This window comes from Aphelocoma coerulescens, chromosome 4A, assembly GCF_041296385.1.
Source record: "Aphelocoma coerulescens isolate FSJ_1873_10779 chromosome 4A, UR_Acoe_1.0, whole genome shotgun sequence".
In the NCBI taxonomy this organism is placed as follows: domain Eukaryota; kingdom Metazoa; phylum Chordata; class Aves; order Passeriformes; family Corvidae; genus Aphelocoma; species Aphelocoma coerulescens.
Genome location: NC_091018.1, coordinates 17,659,528 through 17,681,542, shown reverse-complemented (window position 1 = coordinate 17,681,542; position 22,015 = coordinate 17,659,528). Strand labels below are relative to the sequence as shown.

At 53.0% G+C, this 22,015-nt stretch overlaps 2 protein-coding genes across 6 annotated transcripts in view; both read right to left on the bottom strand.

Annotated features, from left to right (window-relative positions):
- The window catches only part of NLGN3 (neuroligin 3), a 42,549-nt gene extending 34,329 nt beyond the window's left edge, over positions 1-8,220 (bottom strand). For 2 of the 3 annotated variants that reach the window (XM_069015533.1, XM_069015527.1), the window contains exon 1: positions 5,280-5,351. The gene's annotated coding sequence lies outside the window, so the exon portion shown is untranslated. Of the gene's footprint in view, positions 1-5,279; positions 5,352-8,151 lie in introns of those variants that run through there. The other variant, XM_069015528.1, reaches the window with a different exon arrangement.
- A 1,481-nt stretch (positions 8,221-9,701) lies between these two features.
- MED12 (mediator complex subunit 12) overlaps positions 9,702-22,015 on the bottom strand; it is a 36,140-nt gene continuing 23,826 nt past the window's right edge. Inside the window, exons 27-44 of one of the 3 annotated variants that reach the window (XM_069015525.1) lie at positions 21,665-21,844; positions 21,433-21,504; positions 20,986-21,146; positions 20,734-20,895; positions 20,539-20,650; positions 20,209-20,298; positions 19,680-19,789; positions 19,059-19,194; positions 18,620-18,781; positions 17,700-18,077; positions 17,215-17,365; positions 16,821-17,026; positions 16,308-16,388; positions 15,888-16,105; positions 15,164-15,320; positions 12,399-12,572; positions 12,152-12,233; positions 9,702-10,129 (exon numbers count right to left, since the gene is read on the bottom strand). In XM_069015525.1, the coding sequence (XP_068871626.1) occupies positions 10,086-10,129; positions 12,152-12,233; positions 12,399-12,572; positions 15,164-15,320; positions 15,888-16,105; positions 16,308-16,388; positions 16,821-17,026; positions 17,215-17,365; positions 17,700-18,077; positions 18,620-18,781; positions 19,059-19,194; positions 19,680-19,789; positions 20,209-20,298; positions 20,539-20,650; positions 20,734-20,895; positions 20,986-21,146; positions 21,433-21,504; positions 21,665-21,844 (2,676 nt within the window). In that variant the 3' untranslated portion in view covers positions 9,702-10,085. Of the gene's footprint in view, positions 10,130-12,151; positions 12,234-12,398; positions 12,576-15,163; positions 15,321-15,887; positions 16,106-16,307; positions 16,389-16,820; positions 17,027-17,214; positions 17,366-17,699; positions 18,078-18,619; positions 18,782-19,058; positions 19,195-19,679; positions 19,790-20,208; positions 20,299-20,538; positions 20,651-20,733; positions 20,896-20,985; positions 21,147-21,432; positions 21,505-21,664; positions 21,845-22,015 lie in introns of all 3 variants that reach the window. The other 2 variants (XM_069015526.1, XM_069015524.1) reach the window with 2 other exon arrangements.

Sequence of the window (22,015 nt, the reverse complement as noted above, 5' to 3'; positions counted from 1 at the left end):
TCCAGCTCTGCTGCCAGCGTGTCCCTGTGCCCAGGGAACGAGAGGAAGCAGAGCTGTCAGGGAACACAGCAGGAAGGGATGTTGCCATTCACTTTCAAACCAACTGAATTAGTTCCTGATCAGTATACAAAAGCCTGTCAGAGGTCTCCAGCAAAGGGTCCCGTGAAGCCCAGGCTTGGTGCTTAGCACAGGTCTTGTATCTCCCAGCAGGTGCACCTCCATCGTGTGGGGAAATCATCCCACACTCTCGGTGAGGAAGCAGGACTGAGCATGCACCTGTCACCCTGTGCCAGGCTAAGTAACACAACTGGATGGAGATAAACCCATCCTTCCTTACCAGAGCCCAGAGCTCCCTCCTGGCTCCACACTCTCTGGTGGGCAGAATGTTATGAAAATAACAGAGCAGACCAAAAGTCTGCCTTGCTCTGTGTACTTGCAAGCAGTCAGAAGCACGAGCAGTTCACAGCTCAGCAGCTGCCCAAGTCAGAGGTGGATCTCAGTGTGTTTATTGGTTGTGGGGGAACCTCTTGTCCTTCTTGAAATCATTCAATTTCTCCTGAAACTAATGCAAGGTTTTGTTGTTCATGACACCTTGTCCTGAGGACTTCTGTGATTTGATAGCACATCTGCAAGAGGCAATGCCCCTCCTCCTGTTTGGCACCTCCTGATAGCTTAATATGATGTGACCTTGTTCTTGTATGAAAATAAACAATGAACAGTTAACCTCTATCACTTCTCTCCTGGCCTCCTCTAGACACATCTTATCCATCTTCTGTTGTTTCTTTCCCAGTCTGAAGAACCCTGCCTTATTTAGCCCTTTTTTTTGCAGAGAGGCCACCAGACCTCTGACCAACTCTGCTGCAACTTCCAGGCATTTGACTCCACAATGATCTCAACACCCACACATCTCTCCTGAGCTCTCCGTGGGCAGCTCTAGAGACAGAGACACAGAGCAACCCCTGTCCCCTTCTCCTCCATCACTGTCCCGTGAGTCCTCAAGTTGCTCAGTGGTGCCTGGAGTTATGTGAGGGCAGAGGAAAAACACGAACACAGTTGGATTCACACATTGACCTTCACAACTCCTTTAGCACTGGGTGCCAGCATCAGAACATGGATGAAGCCACCTCCATGAGGAGTGCCACGCAGACATTCTGGCCACGCTACAGACTTGGGCTTCTTCTCCCACTACTTTAGAGCAGCACCAAACCACTGCTTGATGAAGGCCAAGCCCGTGCAGCCCCTGATCACCACAAAAGGGCATTCTCAGCAGTCTCCTCCCCAAGCCCATCTCAGAAGCCTCCTGACCAAACTTTTCCCAGCCATCCTTGCCCTCAGCAGCCCAGGCCCAGACCCAAACAAGGCTCGTGCACCATACAAGCCCTGTAACACATTTTCTCTGCAACCTTTCCCAAACTTTGCCACCTGTTTTGCTGGCACGGCCAGAGCAACTGGCCACCAGGCAAAGTTTCAGCTCTGCTTGCCAAGCACCTTACAGGATATGCTCACACTGAGATGCAGTTTGAAAATAACAGATGTTGCTCCACTGTTCTGCATTTTGCAGTGTCAGGAACAAGGCTTCTTTACCAACAATCCTCTGAGCTCCTTGCCAAGGTGGTCTCATCCCAAACAGCGCTCTCCAGCACAAAATCTTGCTCGCAGACAGCCACTGGCAGGTGCTGTCCCTCCTGCCAGGCAGACAACATGGCAAAAGGAATATACTGCAAGAGCAGAGTTTCCACACACAACTTCAAGACTAAGCAGGAACACAGGTTTCATCATGGACTGCAATACCACATGACTACTGAGCCCAGACAAGCCAAACTTCACATAACCTCCCATCCAGGGAAAACTTCCAGGAGCTACACAAACCAGACAGGACCCGGCAGCTGCAGCCAGAAGCACCCATGTCTTTCCACTGCTCCCTCTTCATCCCCCTTTCCTCTCAGTCAGACTCGCTCCAGGGTCTGAATGATGTGGGTTCAAACTGGCAGCTCTGGCAATTGCAGGACCATTTATTCATTCACCTCACACCCACAGCAGAATCCTGCTGAGGCCAGCAGCACACAGTGCTGGTCACAGCCTGCTCCCTGCCCCCAGCTCTGGGGAGCATCACGGTAGGAGACCACCAGAGCATTCAGTCCCCCATCCAGCACCATCCAGCTCAGCTCAGTCCTCAGACCCAGCTCTCCTCGAGTTCCCTGGTACCAGGATCCAACCTGCCTCCTCCTGCTGACGTGCCTTGTGCTGGCTGTGACCACCTCCCCTCAGTGCCGACCCAGGAGCCACAACGCCCTTGGCTGCCTTTCAAAGCACTGTCAGTGGCAGCCAATAACCACAGACCACCAGCAGAGGAATCTCTGTCTGGGATCCCACAGGGAGCCGGCAACTCCCATCCCAGTGGCACTGGGAGTTCTAAGGAGAGAGCCAAGCTGTCCCTGCCCCATCCCTCTGCACTTGGTGCACAGGATGGCAGATACCAGCCTCTCTGGGCTCTGCTCTGAGATTCCACAGGCTCCTCTGCAGCTCCACAACTTGTTGCATACATGCTCCATGTTCCCATCCTCACCACTTCCCACCATCCTTCCACCCTTCTACTGTTACTGAATCCTGCCAGCTGCCACCAGTGCAGCATGGACATTTCCACGCTGCTCTGGCTGAGGCCATAGTAGCTCCTGGACAGCCGAGAGAGCTTCCTTTCTCCCCTGTCTGCTGCAAAGAAACAGCTTCTAGAAGGAAGGATACAGGAAGATGGCAGCAAATTGCTTGGGAGGCAGCAGACTCGCTGTGGCTGGGGGGGTTTAGGAGCTGGCTGAGCTGATGCTGTTTGGGAATTGTTTAGATGGAGCTCAGAGGCTTGATGACTTCGACATCCCTTTCTTATCAGCTGTCCTAAAATACTTCCTCCTTTAACACAAAGGCCAGTATGGACCTGCCAGAGGATTTTGGCAATCACTGTCTCCTTGCTCTTGCTCACGGACTGTATGTGATCCTGATCAAAAGACACCTGGAACAAATCCCTGTCTGTGCTGGACATGAGCACCCAGAGCAGACCCCACAGAGAGCCAGGACAGACACAGCTACCACATCTGGAGCCTCTGCACAGTGCTCTGCCAATTCTCACGCTGCCTTCTGAAGCTTTGGCAGGCTCCTGTCCCTGGGCAGCCTGCTCAGTGGCTCTGCTCATGACTCCCAGGTTCTGGCTGCCCTCACCACCCCAATCTTGAGCACCTTCCCTCCAGCCCTTTGGGACAAAAGCCTCTACACGGGGTCTGGAAAAGAGACAGCCCCAGATGAAAAGTGCAGGGCAACCCCCTTGGCATGGGCTCAACCTTCCTCTCCAACAAGGCTGCCGTAGATGCCCACTGCTGTTGAGTGTGGGCAATCGGAGGCTTCAAGAGGCAGCACCACGCAGACCCTGCCAAGATGGGCACTGCAGCTCCCATTTCCTCAGCACAGCACTGTGCAGGGCCCTCACACCCATGTCCGAGGGCTGCCCTGCACCTTGGCAGCCCCTGCTTGTGCTCTGGAGGTTGAGAGCTGCATGTTTGCAGGTGTCCAACCAAACTCCACATCCCGACTGCACACGTAACCATGGCAACTGCACATGCGAGTGGCAAAGCCTCTAGCCCGGCTAACTGCAAATGCAAATGAAGCAAACACATGAACAGTGCTAAAAGTGTGACCTCTAAATGTCAGCCTTTAACCGTTTTGCAGACACCAGCTCTGGTGGCGGCTGCCTGCAGCCTGCAGAGCAGGAAGAGGTCTGGTTCCAGTGGGGACCTCTGGGTGCCCGGCCCTGCACCAGGCATTGGCATGGGTGCTTGGGTGCACCCCTGGCACAGGCATTTCCCAGAGCTGAGTGACTCCTGCCTTGGCAACTAGCAGCTCCCTCTCTGAGGACACATCCACTCCTTACCCAACTGGCAGATGCTCCCAATTCCACAGAGCACCCTGGTTTGCAGAGGAAGGAAGGTCCCACCAGGCTGACACAAAGCATGGCCAGCACAGGGGCTCATGGGGAGCTGGCCCTGCCATCACCTGGGGCCAAGCCAGCAGCAGCATCAGATGAGGCACTCTCAAAGGATGGAAGGAAAATCCCAGCCTTTCAGGGATGTCATGTCAGAGCCACCTCCCTAAGGGAGGTCTGTGGCCTTGGGAAAGGCTGCCAGTAGAGGCAGAAGGAAGTGTCACCATTTGGGAGAGTGTGGTCCAGGAACTGACTGGCTGGACAAAGGCCTCAGGTCCCTCATCATTCCCACCCCTTGCTGCTGACAGCACTGGCTGCAGACAGACCCCAGCACTGACCACCACCCACCACGTCTGTCCTGCTCCATGGCTTCGAGCACGATGAAGTCAAGCTCAGGTGAACGGTGCCAGCTCCAGCCACAGTGTGCATCACTGGGGCCACAACACCTGCACCCACCAGCCCACTCAGGGACGGATGGATAGATGGATGAACGGATATCTGGCCCACCGCCGCACTCAGGGATGAGCACAGCCAGCTGTCTGACAGCAAGCCTGCCTCCAACTCAGTCCCTGGCCCGAGAGAGAAATAGGGAATGTCCTTTCACTCCAGGAACCCAATGGCTAATGTCATTCCTAATGCTATGCCAAGTAAACTGAGCCAAGGGGATCTCCTGCCTGCCCTTGACCAAGGGATGCTCACAACAGCAGCCTCATGCCTGTCAGCACGAGGAACATCCTTGCACCCCAAATAACCCACCTCCCAGGACCTACACCAGTACCCCCGGTACGTACACCACACCACAGACACCCCACAGCCCCGGGGAGGATCCCAATCCCTGGAGTGAGAGCGCTCCAGCCCGGAGAGCCTTTGCTCCCCGCTCTGTGCTGGGTCTGACGGGCCGGGCCGAGCGGGACCGGGCAGCCCGGCGGATGCGGGGCGGGGGCCGGGATGCGGGCCGCGCAGCTGAGGCGGGCGCACAATCCCCCTTTCAGCACGTCGCCATGGCAACCCGCCGGCTCGCCGCGGCCGCTCATCCGGCCCCGTTAACCCTCGCCGTTACCCGCCGCCGCCGCGCTCGGCCCCACCCGTTAACCCCCGCCCCGCCGCGCTCCGCTCCGACGCCCGACTCCGGGACCGCGACCCGAACCGGGACCACCCCCCGCCCCGAGAGCCCCACGGCCGGCGCGGCGGCCACCCCCAGCCCCGCGCCGTGGGGCCGGTCCGGTCCCGTCCGGCCGCCCTCCCCATCAGGAGCCGCCGCGGGCCGGGCCGTGCCGGTCCGTGCGGGGCGGGGCGGGGCGGGCGCACTCACCGTCGGGGGCGGCGGCGCGGCTGGGCCATGCCGGTGGCGGCGGCGGCTGCCCCGCGCTCCGCTCAGTCCGGCCCGACCCCGCACCGGGAGCGCGCGCCGCGTGCACGGCGGAGGCGGGCTGGGGAGGGGCCGTCCCGCAGCACCCCTTCGCTGCCGCCGCGCTGCCCGGCACCGCCGCCCGGCACCGGCACCGGGACCGCCCTGACCGGACATCCCACGGCCCCGCCGCTGCTCCGGCCGGGCCCGGTACCGCACGCCCCGGCACCTGCACTGCCCTGGTCGCTGCGCCGAGGGGATGCCGCACCCGCCGCGCAGTCCGGTACCGCGCCCTCCGGGTACCGGCACCAGCCGCACCTGCGCCCCGCTATCCCCCAGGACCCCCAAGCCTGCCCTGCTCAGGGCGCCGGCACTGCCCTGCTATCGGCCCTGGGCGGAGGAGGTCACCCCCACCTTCCCGACCGGGACACCTGCGCAGCCTGGGGCACCCCGCACCACCCCAGTAAACGACCTCATCTGTGGGGGCATTCTGGCACGGCCCCGGGCATCCTGCGCTGTCCTGTGCGTACAGAATCCTGCCCCACTGCAGCCCGTGTCTGCCCCGGTGACTTTGCATGGGTCCATTTCCACCTTCGCATAGCCCGGGGCCGTGCTGCCCCGGCACACCCCACAGCAGCTGGAGAACCCTTCAGCCCCGGCGTATTTCCCCACGGCCGGGGGAGCAGTCCCCGCCTCTCGTACTGCTCCGCAGTGCCCAGCAGGTCTAGGGAGGATTCAGCAGGTACTCAGTATGGGGTGCCCCGTCCCAGCCTCAGCCTTGGCGCCCGGCCCAGCCCAGCCCAGCCCGGCACGCACCGGGCTGCAGGCTCAGCAGCCACAGCCCCGTAGGCTCCCAGCAGCAGCGTGCAGCACGACCCAGCACCTCTGTCATTCCCCTTCCCAGCATGGGGGTAGTTTCCCCTCCCACTCATGGCCTCCTGGCAAGAGCCGCCTCTCCTACAGCCTGCCACTGCCCATAGCAATGTTTCAGTCTTGACTGATGGGATTACAGAAATCATTTGAAACAGGGAATGGATTTGGGTCTTGATGGATATATCTGATTGCTGCCTCCCTCTGCCATTGCCAAGGTAGCATCAGCTGCTATGCCTCCACAGAGCAGGCACCGTTTCCTGTTGAAGATGTTTGCATGGCAGCATCTGTAGGGCAGCAATTTATTTCGAGTCTTCCACACACCCCTGGCACCTGCACTGAATCTGTGAATGCTCAGTGGCAGGAAGATCCCTGCACCCCAGTGTGGGTTGTGCTTCACCTGCTCCAGTGCCTTCCAGCTGCTGCTGCAGAGCAGGTCAGAGCTTTCCTGCTTCTCCTGCCCTGCTACCTCTCCCAGGGACTGCTTATGGGTGGTCAGCAGCTGGACTGATTTTGTTGCTAGCCTGTTATATACAGAGTGTATATAGGGTATACCAATATAGCTCACCCTATTTTTATATATAGATATATATATAAAATATATATAGGGTGAGCTGCAAGATGCCACCCACTATGCGGTTGAGCAGGCAAAATGGTCCAGCACTGCCTGAGGTGGATGCACAACCGTGCCCTGTGCCCAGCAGGGTTCACTGGCTCCGAGAAGCATCTTAAAGGGGGCCCTGGACTGATGCTGTGCTGCCCTGAGGCAGGCAGAGCTTCAGGCATAGCTCCCTGGGTCCCATTGCCCAACAAAACCAGTCCAGGATGGGGTCATGATGCACAGCTGCAGTGGTGCCTTGTGGCCCACTCCCCACCACGAGCACTGCAGGAGAGTTGGGTACTCACACAGCTGCTCCACGCCCAGCTTCAGCTGCTTGACTGAGCAGTGATCGATTTTCTTGCACAACACCAGCTCTGACAGGGCCTGACAAGCCACCTTTGCCTGGGGTATGGTCCATGGGGACCCTCTAGGCCAGGCTGCTGGGTGCGGTGGGTGTGTAGGGCAGAGGCTGCTTCAGCCCGCCCATCCACCCCAAGGCATCAAGATTTGTTGCAACCTCGGGCCTCTCCTCAGATACTGGGCACAGCCCACTTGGCATCGCCTTCAGGGAGCCCAGCATCAAACAGGCGCGCTCCCACACCACTCCCTGCCTGAACTGGTGGCCGCAGTAGGGCAGCTGTGTGCATTACTCAATGGGCAGTGTGTATTAAAATGCCCCCGGTTGCCTCTGGCTCTGTCATAAGCAGCGTTTAGCCACGGCTCGGAGAAGGAGCAGAAGGGCTGGAAGCTGTCAGACCTGCTTAGAACGGCCGCGGCTCAGCACTAATGTGCAGCACAGCAGCTGCAAGGCACGCAGCCAGGCCAGGCAGAGCACAGCTCCCCAGACAGCCCTGTGCTGTGAACCAGGTCCTGCACTGGTCCCCACGTCCCCCAAAAACCTCCCACAGCCACTAGAAACCTCTGGGCAGACACCGAAGGTTGTGTGGGATCTTGAACACAGTGGCAGCCTTGAGTCTGTCACCACAACAGAGCTGTGGAGTGCTGCTCATCCCACACAGACCGGGCCTGCCAAGCAGCTGACACAGCTGGGGGAAGCCTTTTGCCAGAGGAAGAGCAGGGCCCTGTTGCTGGGCCATGCAATAAAGGGTCCCGTGGCAGCAGGCACCCGGCCACAGGAGGGGACAAGTCATCCCCTTCCTCCCAGGAAGGCAGGGTGCTTCCTGGGTGCTTTCACCAGATCCCCCATCAGAGCACACAGCAGGAGGCCGGCACCCGGCTCGGTGTTCTCGCCCCGCAGCGCTCCCGTCTCGCCACAGCTGCCGTGCCAGGGACACCCCCCGGCCACCCCGGCTCTGCCGCCTCCTGCCACGCCGCTCCGGCTGCTGCAGAGCCGCCCCCTCCCACCTCCGGCGCGGCAGCGATGCAGAAGGAGCATCCAAGATGCCGCTTGGCGCAGGCTCAGCTGCCTCCCAGGGCCCGCAGAGGAGGGGGCTGTCGGCCATGACCGTACACACCAGGAAGAGGGGCATGGTGTGGGCAGAGACAGTGCCCAGTGTCACGGGGCAGTGGCCCCTCCCTGTCCGCACCCCCGGCAGGAGGAGGGGAACAGAGTCCTGCTGCCGCAGCCACGAGTCCCTTCGAGCGGGGGCCGCCGGACACAGCCCTGGCTCGGAGCAGGGCTTCCACCTGTGGGGTCACCGAGCATGGGCTGCCGGCAAGCACAGCCCCTGGCACAGAGCAGCCTGGGGGCAGGAGATGGGGAATGCAACAGCCAGCTCAGGGCTGTGTGCCCCAGCCTCATCCTCACGGAAGGGGACAAGGAGGGATTGGATGCACAGAGGAATCAGCCGGCTGCAGAGATCTGTCCGCACGAACAACTGAGTCCCCTCTCTCAGGCCTGGCCAGCAATACATGGCAAGAGCCTGGCACAGGTGCAAGGTGTCTGGGGACAATCAGGGTAGAGGATGGTGTAGTGCCAGCAAGCCCCACAGCTGCCTCAGAGAGCAGCTCCACATGTGCTCCCAAGGAGGAAAGGGCTCAGCTCCAGCTCTTGGGACAGCAGACACAGGCCCATGAACCAGGACAGGGGGCACTGCCCTGGGGCACTGCCATCCCTCACAAGCCCCCTGAGCTTGCCTTCATGCTGTGGCCCACCCTCCAGAATTGTTTATTTGCCCTCAGATGAAGATCAGGTGCAGCTCATTGCTGAGTCCTTGTGGCCTCACCCTATTCCACATCGAGGGGACAGAAAGGAAGACACTGGTCAAGAAAAGCTACCACAGGGACCACAGGTCGAACTCCTGCGGAAAAACCCAAGATGCTGGTGGATTCCAGGTTGAACAGACAGCAGGAGCAGCAAACACCAAGACCACACCTCATGCCAGCAGGCTGCACTAACCAGGGCAGGAGTTCAGAATGCACATTACCCATGCAGAGAAAGCACCATGGCCGTCAGGAAGGAGCTAACAGAAGAGCCTTGGTGCTTATCAGCCAAACTGCGCTGTGATGAGAAGCAAGAAGCAGCACTGTGAGTGCACTCAGTCTGCAGCTCCTCCTAGACTGCAGAGGCAAGGAGCTTGAGCATCTCTCTAACTGCTGTGGTGGGGAAAGCTGGGTTTGTTAGAGCTCAGAGTTACCCTGCAATAGAAGTGCCTCTTTGTTTTATACTGGTGTCCTGGTGGAACATACAACAGGACTACCAGTAAAGCTCTTAATCAACATATAAATCCTACAAAGCTTGCACAAACCTTTGCAAGTATGTGAACACCAGCTTATGAAATAAACAGGGAAGAAGAGCTTTCCTTCCCAAACAAAATTGTTTAGCCTTCACAAAAGCCGAAAATGCAGACATTAGTTCTATTGAGGAAGAGATGAAGACCATGTGTGGAGGGTGCTGCTGGGCTGTACTGGGAGGAGTGCTGAGGAGGAAAGGCAGGCTCTGAATACACACTCAGTTTGCAAAGTAAGCTCTCTGTATTCATCCGAGAATGTCTGCAGTATGGAGTTCATCTGGTATAAATAAAGTACAAAATTTTACAATGTCTTAATCATTATTTTAACAAAAATACTAAAAACTGAGTAAAAACTGAAACCAAAGTGGGAAGGGAGACTATCAGCCACAAGGGATCTCCATAAACATTTGTAGAAATTGGATAGTAAAAACACTTTCTCTGTACAATAAAATGCTCCTCCGGGCATTTCCCTGTGAGACAGACAGCAGCAGCACTGGGGGCACAAGGACAGAGGCTGGGGGCTGCCCCAGAGTGTGGGTCAGGCTGAAGAGGCTGTATCCATCCACAGTGATGTCTCCCTCCTCAATCAGGGTGAAGTACCACAGGTCAGTAGCGTCCAAATGGGTTGTTGTTCTGCTGTGTCTGTGTATCTGTTGAGGTCAAGACAGAGTTACACAGTCACAAGGTCTAGTTCAGAAAAGAGATTCCCTTCCCCATGTCACCAGTGCAGTATGAGGAGTGTCACATTTCCTTCCATGAGAAGGAAAATAAAACCATTATGGTACTCCCTGTGCTGCAGATCTCCCTGAGCCTTTGGACAGCAGCACAGCCAGGATCCCATATTCTTTTAGGAAGAGAGAGATACGTGCCAGTCCTGATCCTGAAATTTCCAGGGAAAATCTCTCCAACCCTCATGGTGGAATTGGAGAACCGTAACAAAGCCCTGAAAGGCGGCAAGTAGCTGGGAGGATGAGTTTATGAATTAATTATTTCTGATTTTGAAAGAAAATCAGCCCTATAAAACACCACAACTCCTGCAGCCATGCAAGCTGCTGAGCTAGCTAGTGTCGCTCATCCTAAGGCACTTCCAGAAACCGAAGGTTTCAGAGAAAATTTCCCTGGCTTCCTGTCAGTATCTCCGTACCGGCCCAAAGGACTTCCAGATGGCACAAAGGCAGGAAACGTGGTAAAGTTACATTCAAGAACCTCATGAACTTCCAAACTGCTGGGACTGATGTTTTGTGATTTACATTGCTCACAGTATATTTGAGTACTGTCTGATACATAAAATTCTGTAGGATTTTTCCTGAAACAACATCAGCATGTGTGACCCTAAGCCACTAAGTAAACAGAGATGAGCGTAACCTGGCTGGCCTGCTGCCTTCTCAACTCTTCTGGACATTCAGGGACACTCTGAAGCCTCCTAAGGCAACCTATCCTGGGCCCAAAACACCCTTGTCCCCCTCCTGCAGGCTGGTCTTGGTTTAATTCCTGCTTTCCGCTTCATCCCTGACACTACAAATAAGAACTCCAGATGCTTCCAGGGAAAGCTGATGCAAACCCAAGGAGGCAGCATGGAAGCTGAATGCTGACACAAGGCTGCACTGGATGCACACATCTATTCCAGATACAACAGCTCCATTTGCTGTACAGAAAGGCTACAAAAATATGGCTGTTCTACTATATTCAGATTCTTATACAAGGTCTTCCTATACTCGAATGTCCCAGCTGAGATTCTTTGGCACAGACTTATCATTTGTGAATCAGGCTAGTGGGAAGCTTAGCACATTAAAACCTGGTTTGGGGAAGTTTTTGGTCACAAGGACTAGGAATTTTCCATCAGGAAACAAGTAAAAGCACAGTTTCCAAGTCCCCCACTCCACACATTACCACATCTGGCACAGTCTCACTCTCAGTGCAAACAACAAAAAAACCCCCTATCAACTGTGCTGTCCATTTCTGAGCATTTCCATAGCATTTCTGCCATTTTTACAGCAGAAAAGCCAGTAAGGTGACAGAAGACAATGACAGCAGGCAATTCAGAAGGGAACAGCATAGACCCTGCATTCTGTATTGTGACCCTCCAGCCAGTAATTCAATACAGATTATAGGAATACAGTGCCAGGCTGAACAAAATCTATGCCGTTACCCCGTCTGTGACGGAAGCCCACAGACCACCACACACAGAGCAAGTGTGCAGCTACACTTCTCAGAGTAGCCCTCCTGCCTCCAAGAAGTCTTGTCTGCCTCACAACAGAACCACAGTGTCTCTGGGTCATCCACCAAGTGATTGCTCCAGGATTACAGCCTCCCTGTGCCCCTCAGAGGTCACCTGGGGCAGAGAAAATGCCCCCAGATGATTTTAAAGCTGCACACTGGATCCTTTCAGGAAAGCTGTGTGGCAGTCCCTACAAAGGCTCAGCTCCCTTGTCCCTCTGCAGGCAGCAGGAGGAAGGTCTGGAAGGTTGCTCACAAGCTGGCAAGCACTGCCCTCCCTGCTGCTGTGCCCCCTTGGGCTGGTAGCTCTAAGTCCTGATGCCACCTCCCTGCCAGCATAATTTATGTCCTCAGACAGACAATCTGGCTTGGCCTTGCTTCTCTACACCAGAGTACCTGCAATAGAAAACAGCAGGGAGGAGACTAGAAACAGGATCAAGAACACTCAGGCTTACTGGAAAGCTGCTGTTGAAGCTGTCGAACCAGAGCAGCTGTTTGCTGCTGCTGCTGTGTCTGCTGAAGGCCCTGGCGCTGGAACTGTAAAGAGAGAAACACAGTTACAACCACACCGCCTGGCTGGCAGCCTCAGCATTCACACAGGTCCTGGGAAGCTCAGGCAGGGAGAAAGGGGGGGATGCAGGTGGAGCACTGCTGGGTTTATGCTGGACTATCACACGCCCGTGCCTCCGAGGGAACACTCACAATGGGCTGCTGGGGGGGAAGCGCCTGCATCCCCAGCCCCGGGGGCTGGCCCTGCGCCTGTGGCTGAGGCACTGTGGACACCTGGGGCTGCTGCTGGGGCTGGGGCTGCGGTGGCTGGGGCTGCTGCTGCTGCTGTTGCTGCTGCTGTTGTTGTTGCTGCTGCTGTTGCTGCTGCTGCTGCGAAGACAAAAAAAAGGGACCATCAGGGAACTGTCAGGACAACGCACACAGCACCGGGGCAGAGCAAAGGCTTAAGGAGGAATGACGTTCCATGCAGTGAAACACCCTCGTAACGCCGTTTTCCTTACAGGTACCTAAATCACTCAAATTTCACCAGGATTCCACCCCAGGCTGAGAAATGGCAAGAAATACAGGGACAGCAACAAGGTTTTCTGCAAGATGAGGTATCGACAGATGACAGGAAGAGAACTCTGAGTCTACTGGAAAAAAGGCTGGCTGGTTCATCTCCTGCCTCCTAGTTAAGATCAGCAATAATGAATAATGAGTATTTGCCTGACTCATCCTCAGATTCTTTTCAGAGGTAGCAACAGAGCTCCTATAATCTCCTTACACAATCCACTTCAGGTCAGCTACTCCTACTACTGGAGTTTTCCCTAATCTCTACCCTGAATCTCACATGTTGTGTTTTAAGGCCATTTCTGGTCCTACAGCCTAGGGATAAGAGATAAGGGGTTTTTTTGCTTTAAGATAAAAAATTTGGAGACTTATCTCTCCTGTTGTCTTTGTCTCTCTAATGCAACACACCCAGCTATTTCAGACTTTCCTTCTCATTCATGTCCCCCGACTCTTCAATCTGTCTTGCTGTCCTTCCCTGCCACTCATGACAGCTGGTGTTATACATCAATAAAAGGATGTGGATAAAACTGGATTCAGTGCTCAAAACCAAATGTTTACAGAATTAGTTACGCTGAAAAGAATATTCAGTGTGTTGGAGTCAGAACATACCCAGGAATCTCAAGTTTTTTTCATTTCTCCTAATTTTCAGACAATTCTCCCATCTGTCAATGCAGTTTTTAACTCTCTAGATCACAAAAAAAAAAAGAATTCCTAGCAGAAATTAAAAAATCCTAATGCTACCGTAACAAACCCAACATGGTGATGATAGGTACAGTTCCAATCACTGGCTCAAAAGGACAAGGTTCAAACCTTGAACAGACTCAGAAAACAAACAAAAATACAATCAGGAGAAGGAACAGTATCTTACGAAAGAAGGTTAGAAAAACCTGACCTTTGGAAGCTGCAAGTGCTCCCTGGGAATGTACATTGGGCAAATAACAGTGAGAAAGAACAGCCAGTAAACAGGACACAGTGGACAATAATAATTCATACAAGAACCAGTCATGAACACATTGAAGCTTGGATCAAGGATTCAAGCCAAAGGAAATGAATTTCTAGAACAGCCTTCCAACTTAAACCAGTTTGGTAACAGGTTCCTGACATGGATGCTATGACCCAGGTACACAAGAAAACAGATGACTGACTAAGTGAGCCAGGATACCAATTTCATGTCCTACTTTCTTGCAGCAGCTGTCTACCAACCCACATAAAACAAACCAAAAGGCCACCCATCCTTTCCACAAGCCACTGCATCATGTAAGTCAGCTCTAGCACCAGGCACCTGGCATGCCTCTGGTAACACAGCAGGAGTCACACTAATGGGGCATCTGGGGCACTCCACCTTTGTGGGTTTTTTAAGCAACCAAGCAAAGTCAGCTAAAAGCTGAAGGTGTACATGAAGTTACTGAGCTAGGAGAAGTGTTAGCAATTTGTCTGAGGCATGTTCTTCTAAATATGAGTAATGGAGAATGCTAAAAGAAACTTAAAGTGAATAGTCAGGGGGTGCTACTTATCAAAAGGACTAAAAGCTGCTGACCATGCCAGAGGCAGTTCTCTTGTTCAGTGCAAGGCAGCAATTCTCAGATACTGCTGACTGCAGCTCTCTGCAGGAACCACTGTCTTGCTCAGGCCACTCTCTGAACACAAAGACTCAGCACTCTGTGCCATGTAAAGTCTCCCCATATTCCACAGGTTTGCTGGGCCTTGTCGTAAGGTACTGAATTCACCAATTAAACTGTGTTTCTCTGTCAATTCAATACATTTCTGTAATTCCTAGAAATGTACCTGTATTTCATGTAATTATTTAATATTCATAAGATCATAATGCAAATCCATGGAATGCTCGTGTCTGTTGACTTTTGTCTTGTGATCTTCTTTGAACCTAGAGAGCTGGGTCTAACAGTTGCCTTTGGATCCGTTTTTCACCATCTGCTGCAAGAAATGGAGTATGTGGACTGACTCATGCCAGATTTTTTGCCATTGGAAACTGCAACCAGTACTTATCTTGATCTTGAGAAATGCAGATAAGCCCCTCAAGATGACCTTGAACAACTTTCATGCTCTTTTGAGGACGGGGCTTTTCACTTTGTTTCTAGCTCCTGGCACACCTGTACAACAGCTAACCTTCTGCACAATTTACTGGCTCAGCTGGAGCAGGAAGAGGTGGGACACAGGCCAGAGAACTGAACAGACTTTTAGCTCATGCTGGGTGACTGGCACAAGGCAGTGCAGCAGGAATCTCTATCATAGGAGTGGCCAGCTCTAAGGAAGGGAGAACTGCCTAGCAAAGTACCAGAGACAGCCCCCAACAGCGTGACATCCTTCCTGACACAGAGGGGCACAGGTAAGCAGCACTGGGCAAGCCTCCTCCAGCTGCAGCAGCCTTCCTCCTGTCAGCAACCACTTACCCTCAGCATCTGTTGTTGCTGCTGCTGCCTCAGGTACTGCTGCTGCTGTTGGTCAGGAAGTATCTGGCTGGGTCGAATTCCTGAGGGGACTCCCTGTGGACCCAAATGGTTCATTCCACTCATCATGGGGGTCTGCTGTATTGACTGATGAGGAAACCTGCAAGAGAAAAGGACAAGCTCATGGAGTAAAGGATTCACAGGCAAACAGCTTCTTTAATCCAAACACAACTTGTGCCACCAATGAGACAGCTCCCTGCAATCCATGCTGTCTCTGCAGAAAGGTGAGGGACACAAGGGCATCTCAAGGGTTTAATACAACCTGTTTTTCTAGAAGCCCTAAGTAAGTCATCATCCCACTGCTCTGCATGGCTTTCCTGCTGGATTTATGCCTGCTCAGGAACAATGGAAATCTTAGATTTAGCCCTTTGATGGTGATCTGCTGGTTAGATTTAAAACCAGAACTATGACTTTCCCAGGTAATTTTTCCTCATGCTTTTCTATGCCATCTTTCTCCAGCTGGTAACAGAGTTTCCTGCCTACAACTAGCATTTCCAAATTTCATCCTATCTCTCTGTTTCTTCCGTGGACTGAAAGCTGGATAAAGATGTTCCTCTGACAGCATGGAGAACGGGGTTTTCACAGTTTGCTGTTAGAATTGTATGAGCAGAGCAGGGAAACCCTTAATAAAATACAGCTTATTAACATCCCATAGGGCAGGAGGTACCTCTGTGTGTTGCCCAAGGTGTGCCCATAGCCAGGGGCCTGCTGGTGCACGTAGCCACTTGGTCTCTGCTGCATCTGTCTAACAGGATCCACTAGAGCAGGATTAGAGCTGGGGTGGGAATTCTGATAGGGCTGACCAGAATAGGTAGGAGGTACCATCGTGCCTGACTGGGAGGGGTGCTGCTGAAGGCCTATGTGGGAGACGTAAGGAGTGTAACCCTGAAATGAAACAAAAAAGCCTTTTTTAGTCATGGGGTGAAAAGGAACACAGAACACAGGACATCAGCCTCCTGTAAATACTGTCACAGGGAAGCTCATCAGGGAGAAGAGCCAAGAGCTTTCAGGGCTTAGCAGCAAGAACAAAGCTGCAGCCCTGTGCTGGAGCCAGATTCTAGCCCTACCTGCAGTCACTGCCACTTACCTGGGAGGGCTGCAGTGCTCCATAAGACGGGGTTGGAGCCATTTGGCGCACGGGCTGCTGGCCCATTATGCCCTGGCCCTGCTGGAAGGCAAGAGAGAAATGCTTTTTCCAACATCTCCAAAGGGCAGGAACACTGCTGTTCTCTTCTCAGCAGCTCCCACTAAATCAGACAAGTGGCTTCACTGCTTAACCTACGACGTTGCTGCACAGAAGGCCCACGCTCATGACTTCTGCCTCACCCTGACCTGGGACAAACAGGCCACTAAAAAACCTGCCACCACCAGCCAGAACATGCCCCTCTCATTCCCCAGCGGCCACCCCATGACAGCCTCCTCCAACTGTTAGTGACATGGGCCCACAAAGCAGGTGGCACCACAGGAACAGACACAAGAAACAGCATCTTTCTGGAGCAGATACAGAGCTGGGCAGTTCTGGCTAAAAGGGACAGCACTGAACAGCCTGGCCATGCTATACTGTGGAGTCAGCAACAGCAAGAGCACAGCTCTGACTTACCAACTTTGCTTGCAGCTGCTGCCTCAGTATCTGTCCCTGGGACACTGGAGGCTGCTGCCTGTACACTGCTGGCTTGTAGGAGGGGTCAATGCCCATCATGCTCCCCATCCCTGGAGGCAGCACACCACTATAGGGAGGGCGACTCTGAACCAGTTTTCCCAGTGGCATGCGTACCGGTCTGTAGGATGTATCCAGGCGAGGGCCACCTGCAAGAGGAAGAGGAACAGGCAGACCAGTCACAGGCTACTGCTGCACCTCATAGCTCCAGAATGACTGCTCATCACTGTACCTAGACATGACAGGCAAAAGGAGAAAGTGTAGGGACCTGCACAGGGCCATCTCACAGAAAAGGTTCCCAAAGAGCTGTAACATGCTGGCTCTCCTGTGCACCTACCTGCTGGAAGAGGCTGATTCTGGGCATAGAGACCCACTGGTGACTGTCCATATGCCAGCCTCGACATGGTGCTTCCTGACTGGTGGTGCAAGAGATCTGTAGGCATACCAACTCCATATGAAACCCCTCGGCTAGGGCCCAACACAAAGTCCTGTGAAGACAAAGCGGTAAGAAAGATCAATGTGCTCTGGGAATTCATGAATGGAGGAAGAGTATTAAAGGGTTGAAAAGTCCACAGGAGGAAGCCAAGGATGTTATCTGAGCTGGGCAGACTCCTTTCCTCCCATCAGAGATTAAGAAAATGTTTGCCTTGCCCCAAGCTGAAAGAAAGAGCAGGATAAAGCTCCAGTACTCCCAGCTGAGAGGAAACACATCACATCTTCACCAGAACACTACTCTCAGGCTCCTCAGGAAGACTCTAGGGAGTGTTCTGTGACTAAGAGTGGTGGACATGGGACACCCACAGCTGCAGGACACTCCATTACCTCAGTTTTGCTGGCAGATTGGTTGCGTTTCTTGGTTTTGCTCTGTTTCTTCTTGCGTTCTTCAGTGGAGGCAGCAGGATTGGAGCTTGTTTTATCAGCCTTGGCTGGTTCTGCAGTTTTCTTCTCTGGCTCTAAAGCCACAGGTGTAGGAGGCTCTTCCTCTTCAGGGGGCAGTGGCAAGGGCTCCAGGTAGTAACTGCGGGGCTTGGGTTTCAGGTGTGTGTGATACAGAAGAAGCCTCTGCTGCTCCTCAAACCTGGACACCTTGCGATCCACCCGCACTGTCCCAAACCATCCCCAGGAGAGAGGGGCTGAGTGCTTTAAACCCTCAAAAAGATCCCAAGGGGAAATCTTCTGCTTTGTAGAGACTTGCAAACCCTTTAAAGCAAAAAAGATAAGAACCTTCAAGTCCCTGTTGTTGCACCTATGAGGGTACAAGGAAACTCTGTGCTTTCTTCAGGCTCTACTCCAGATGTCTCAGTAAACAGACTGAGCCCTTGCTAATGGTCCTTGCTCCTCCAGGTGGCAAAGCAGTCATTTCTAAAGGCCTTCATCAACAACTGTCTAGTCTCTTTCATCCCATCTCTGCCAGTCTCCTCACACTGGCTCTGCCCAGTAACTTATGTGACAGGGATTATGTGTTTCTCTTACACATCATATAACCATAAATACAACCCCCAAATTTAGTTAACATCTCAGGTCACAGCAGCATGCTATCACCAAGCATTAACACCCCAGCTTTGCCCTTTCTGGACATGGTTATGTGCCAGCTTGTCTGCGTGCAGCCAGCCACTTAAAGCTCATCAGGGAATGAGGCACTGCATACAGATGCCTCCCAAGCTGTGCAGACTTAAGGCATCAGAGGACAAGGTGACACCTGCACTCAGGAGCTGTGATACAGACAAAAATGCTTCACTTACTTCCTTCTTGAAGATGGAATCAAAACCAGCTATTTTATTGCCTTTAGTGTCAATGAGGGATCCCTGAGGTTCACAGGTGATGACATCTCGGGTCTGCTTGGGAAGTGGCAGTAGCTGTCGCACCTTCTCCAGGCTGTCAGACTGACGGTCCCCCAGCTCTTTCTGCACAAGTGGAACAGAGAGGACTTGAAGAATTTGTCAGGAAAAACCATCCTTCCAAAGCCCACCTATGCCTCTTCTGGTATTGGCCTCCATCCCTGCATTATCTCTCACCTTTGCACCCTTCAGTCCTACAGAGTCATAGGGGCCACCCTCACTACTTCATCTAAACAGCAGCAACAGGACAGGTACTGTTCATGAGACACAGGTAAATCTGCATAGCTGGACAACCACAACACAGCACACTCTGGGTCCCCAGACAGAGCCTGGTGTCCCTCACCCTGAGTTTCTTGACAAGATTCATATATGCCCGCTTGTTCTCCTCCATGCTGCCCTGAGAGATGCTGGACATATCAGCAGCCAGGGTGCCGTTGATGAGAACACTCAGCATGTCCAGCACGGTGGTGAAGAGCTCACTGTTGGTCAGAGCAGAAAGGTCAGTCACCTGAAAAGCTGATAAAAAGCCTCTGCCATCATTGCAACACCAAACACTATTAGACTGTCAAGACTTCCACCCACATTTAGAAGTGTCAGTCTTCAGAATAACCTCCCACACTAATCCTCCTTTTCCTTATACACCACACTTGAGTTTCACTCCCACTTGAGTTAGGTGCAGTATTACAGATTAAGACTGGACTCCTCTGTATCCATTCAGCACCTCTAAAAAGCAGACTCAGCTCTCCCCTGCATATCTCTCTGCATCTGCAAAGGCAAGTTTGTTCTGAATATGGCAGAGTGCACTTGGCTATCAGTTGTAGCCTGCTATTACTCCGAAGTCTCTTTCAGCTGTCACTTCTGACAGATCATCTAGAGAAACAGCCAGCTCACATGAGAAACAGGGCCATGCTAACAACTGCCTCCCTTGAGAAGTGTATACACCAGAAGTCAGCCAGAAAGTTACTTGTTTGACTGCATGTCCACAGTGCCACTGCTGATGATGTCCAGGAGAAGCACGGCCCATTCAGTTGTCTGTTGTGTGCTGCGTTGGACTGTGTCGAACATTCCCCCCACCTGGCAGAGAAAGGGAGTTTAGCCACAAGGACACCAAGAAACACTGAGATTTTGAAGTGAGAAAGGAGCTTAAACCAGAGCTTAACTCCTACTGAGAGCTGAAGGAGACTGCTGTCAGCAGCCAAACCTCAGATGCAAATAGTAGTGCTGTGGGCTGCAAAAGCATTCAAAGGGGAAGGCATATCTACAAAAAAGAGACCAAGTCTTTGGATTTCATCCTGGTGAAACAGAGCAAGGGAGTGTATTTATGTACCCTGTCCCACTCAGGGCTCAAGACCTAGAAGCAGCACAAGTGTCTCTCCTACTTCCTTGCCTCAGGACATATATAGACCCTCTAGTGTGTGCTTGTTCCAAAGGAAAAAAAAAGGCAGACAACTCCTCAGCCCAGATGGTTAAGCTCTTTTTCTGCAACTGCTCACCAAATTCAGCCGCAGTTTCAAGGCCTCATGCATCAGCTGCTTGGCTTTGCAGTCATCTTGGTACTGATCTTCTCGCCAGTTTGTAACAATCTAAGAAATACAGAAGAAAGGACAGACCTCACCAGCTGTATGCTGAAGCTTGGAGAGAGCAGCTGTACCACTCACTGTCTGGTGACTCAGAAATGGTCAGCTCAAGCTCCCTATGCCAAACAGGGTACAACAGGCAACATCCTGAGGCCATGCTCAAGAGCCTGTCTGCTGGAGGGGCGAGTCCCTGAGGAAAGTGAGGGGAGAAGCAAGACACCCACAGGGGAGAAGCAAGACCCCTACCTGCTGGACCTGACTGTACAGAGAGGTGAGGAGGCCTTCCCGCTGCTCATCCTGTCCTTTCAAGCATGTCAGCACCAGTGACAGAAATGGCTGCTGGCTCAGGAGGGACATACTGTGAGAGAACAGAGAAGGAGTTATACTGCCAGGCTGGGGGATCAGCACAGCAAGCACTGCCTGCCCTTCCCCCGGACTCACCTCTTCTGCTTCTGCCGGTCTCGCTCCTTGCGGGATGATGACCCTAAATGTTGTCCTTTCTCCAGTTCTTCTCCAGCAGCTTTCAGCACATGGCCCTGCACTGATGTTGGAAGCTTGGCAATCAGAGGGGCCACCAGCCACACTCCGGATCTCTCCAGGGAGCTGTGGCAACACAGGAGAAGAAAATGTTTACAATGCAAATTAAGATTTAGACTTGGCTACAAGGGAGCTGCACGCTGGCTCTACACCTACCTGAGGATGGGTTTGGATTTGTTGCTGGCAGGTGTAGCACTTGTTGAGCTACTGATATTGTTGACTCCATTACCAGTACAGCTAGCAGAGCTGGTCTCTGCTGACTGCTGAAATACCTCAATGGTGGCCTTGGCTATATTTTCTAACAAGGAGTTCATCTCCTGCAGGTAGGGAAGAAAAAGACAGTCAAGTCCTTCTCTGAGAGCACTTACTGCTTGCAGATTTCAACTCAGTACAAAGCCAGTTTGCCAGCTTCCCCACGGCTGCTGCTCTTGGGGTCTCAGACTCATTGCTTCTTTCTCATGCTTGGCTTTCACAGGCCTGACTCCCTCATTGTTTACTTCCTCCCTATCCCCCCTTCTGCCAGGCCACCTCCCCACAACAGCCACAACTCACAAACAGCCACTTCACTCTTCCCTGTATGATCCCCTCTCAGCAGAAACTCACATTGCTTGCTGTCTGTTTAATCATGAGCTGCAGCTCCAGCGAGGACTGCCTCATGGTCCACTGGTCCAAATTCTGTAATGCACACACACACACATACTTCATGTAATTCCTTAGTTCAGACTACACCAACCCACATCCTCAGGTCCCACCATAACGAGTGACACACTCCTCAGAGAGGTGCATTTACATGAGGCAACTACTAGGACACTCAGATTCTGCCAGGAGCCTGCACCTGCAAGATGCGTTTAATTCTCTGCCGCTGAGGATTTTCTCCCTCCTCATTGTCCAGGAGCCGGTGTGGATAACAAATCAGCTGCATCAGCCTCTGGGCCTGTGTGCTGCTCAGGACAGGATCCTGCAAGTCATTGCTGTCTTCACAGAGGGACTTCAGACATCGTTCTCCTACCCACTCCTGCAAGACGAAGGCAGAGTCAGCACAGTCAAACTGATGTCTGATTCCAAACCAACGCCCCTGCTTTCAGTTTCAGAGAGATGCATGGAACACATCAAAATCATAAAAGCCTTATTAGTATGCAGTTATGCCTGATAATCATTTCTCTTCATGAACTGTACTATCCTGATT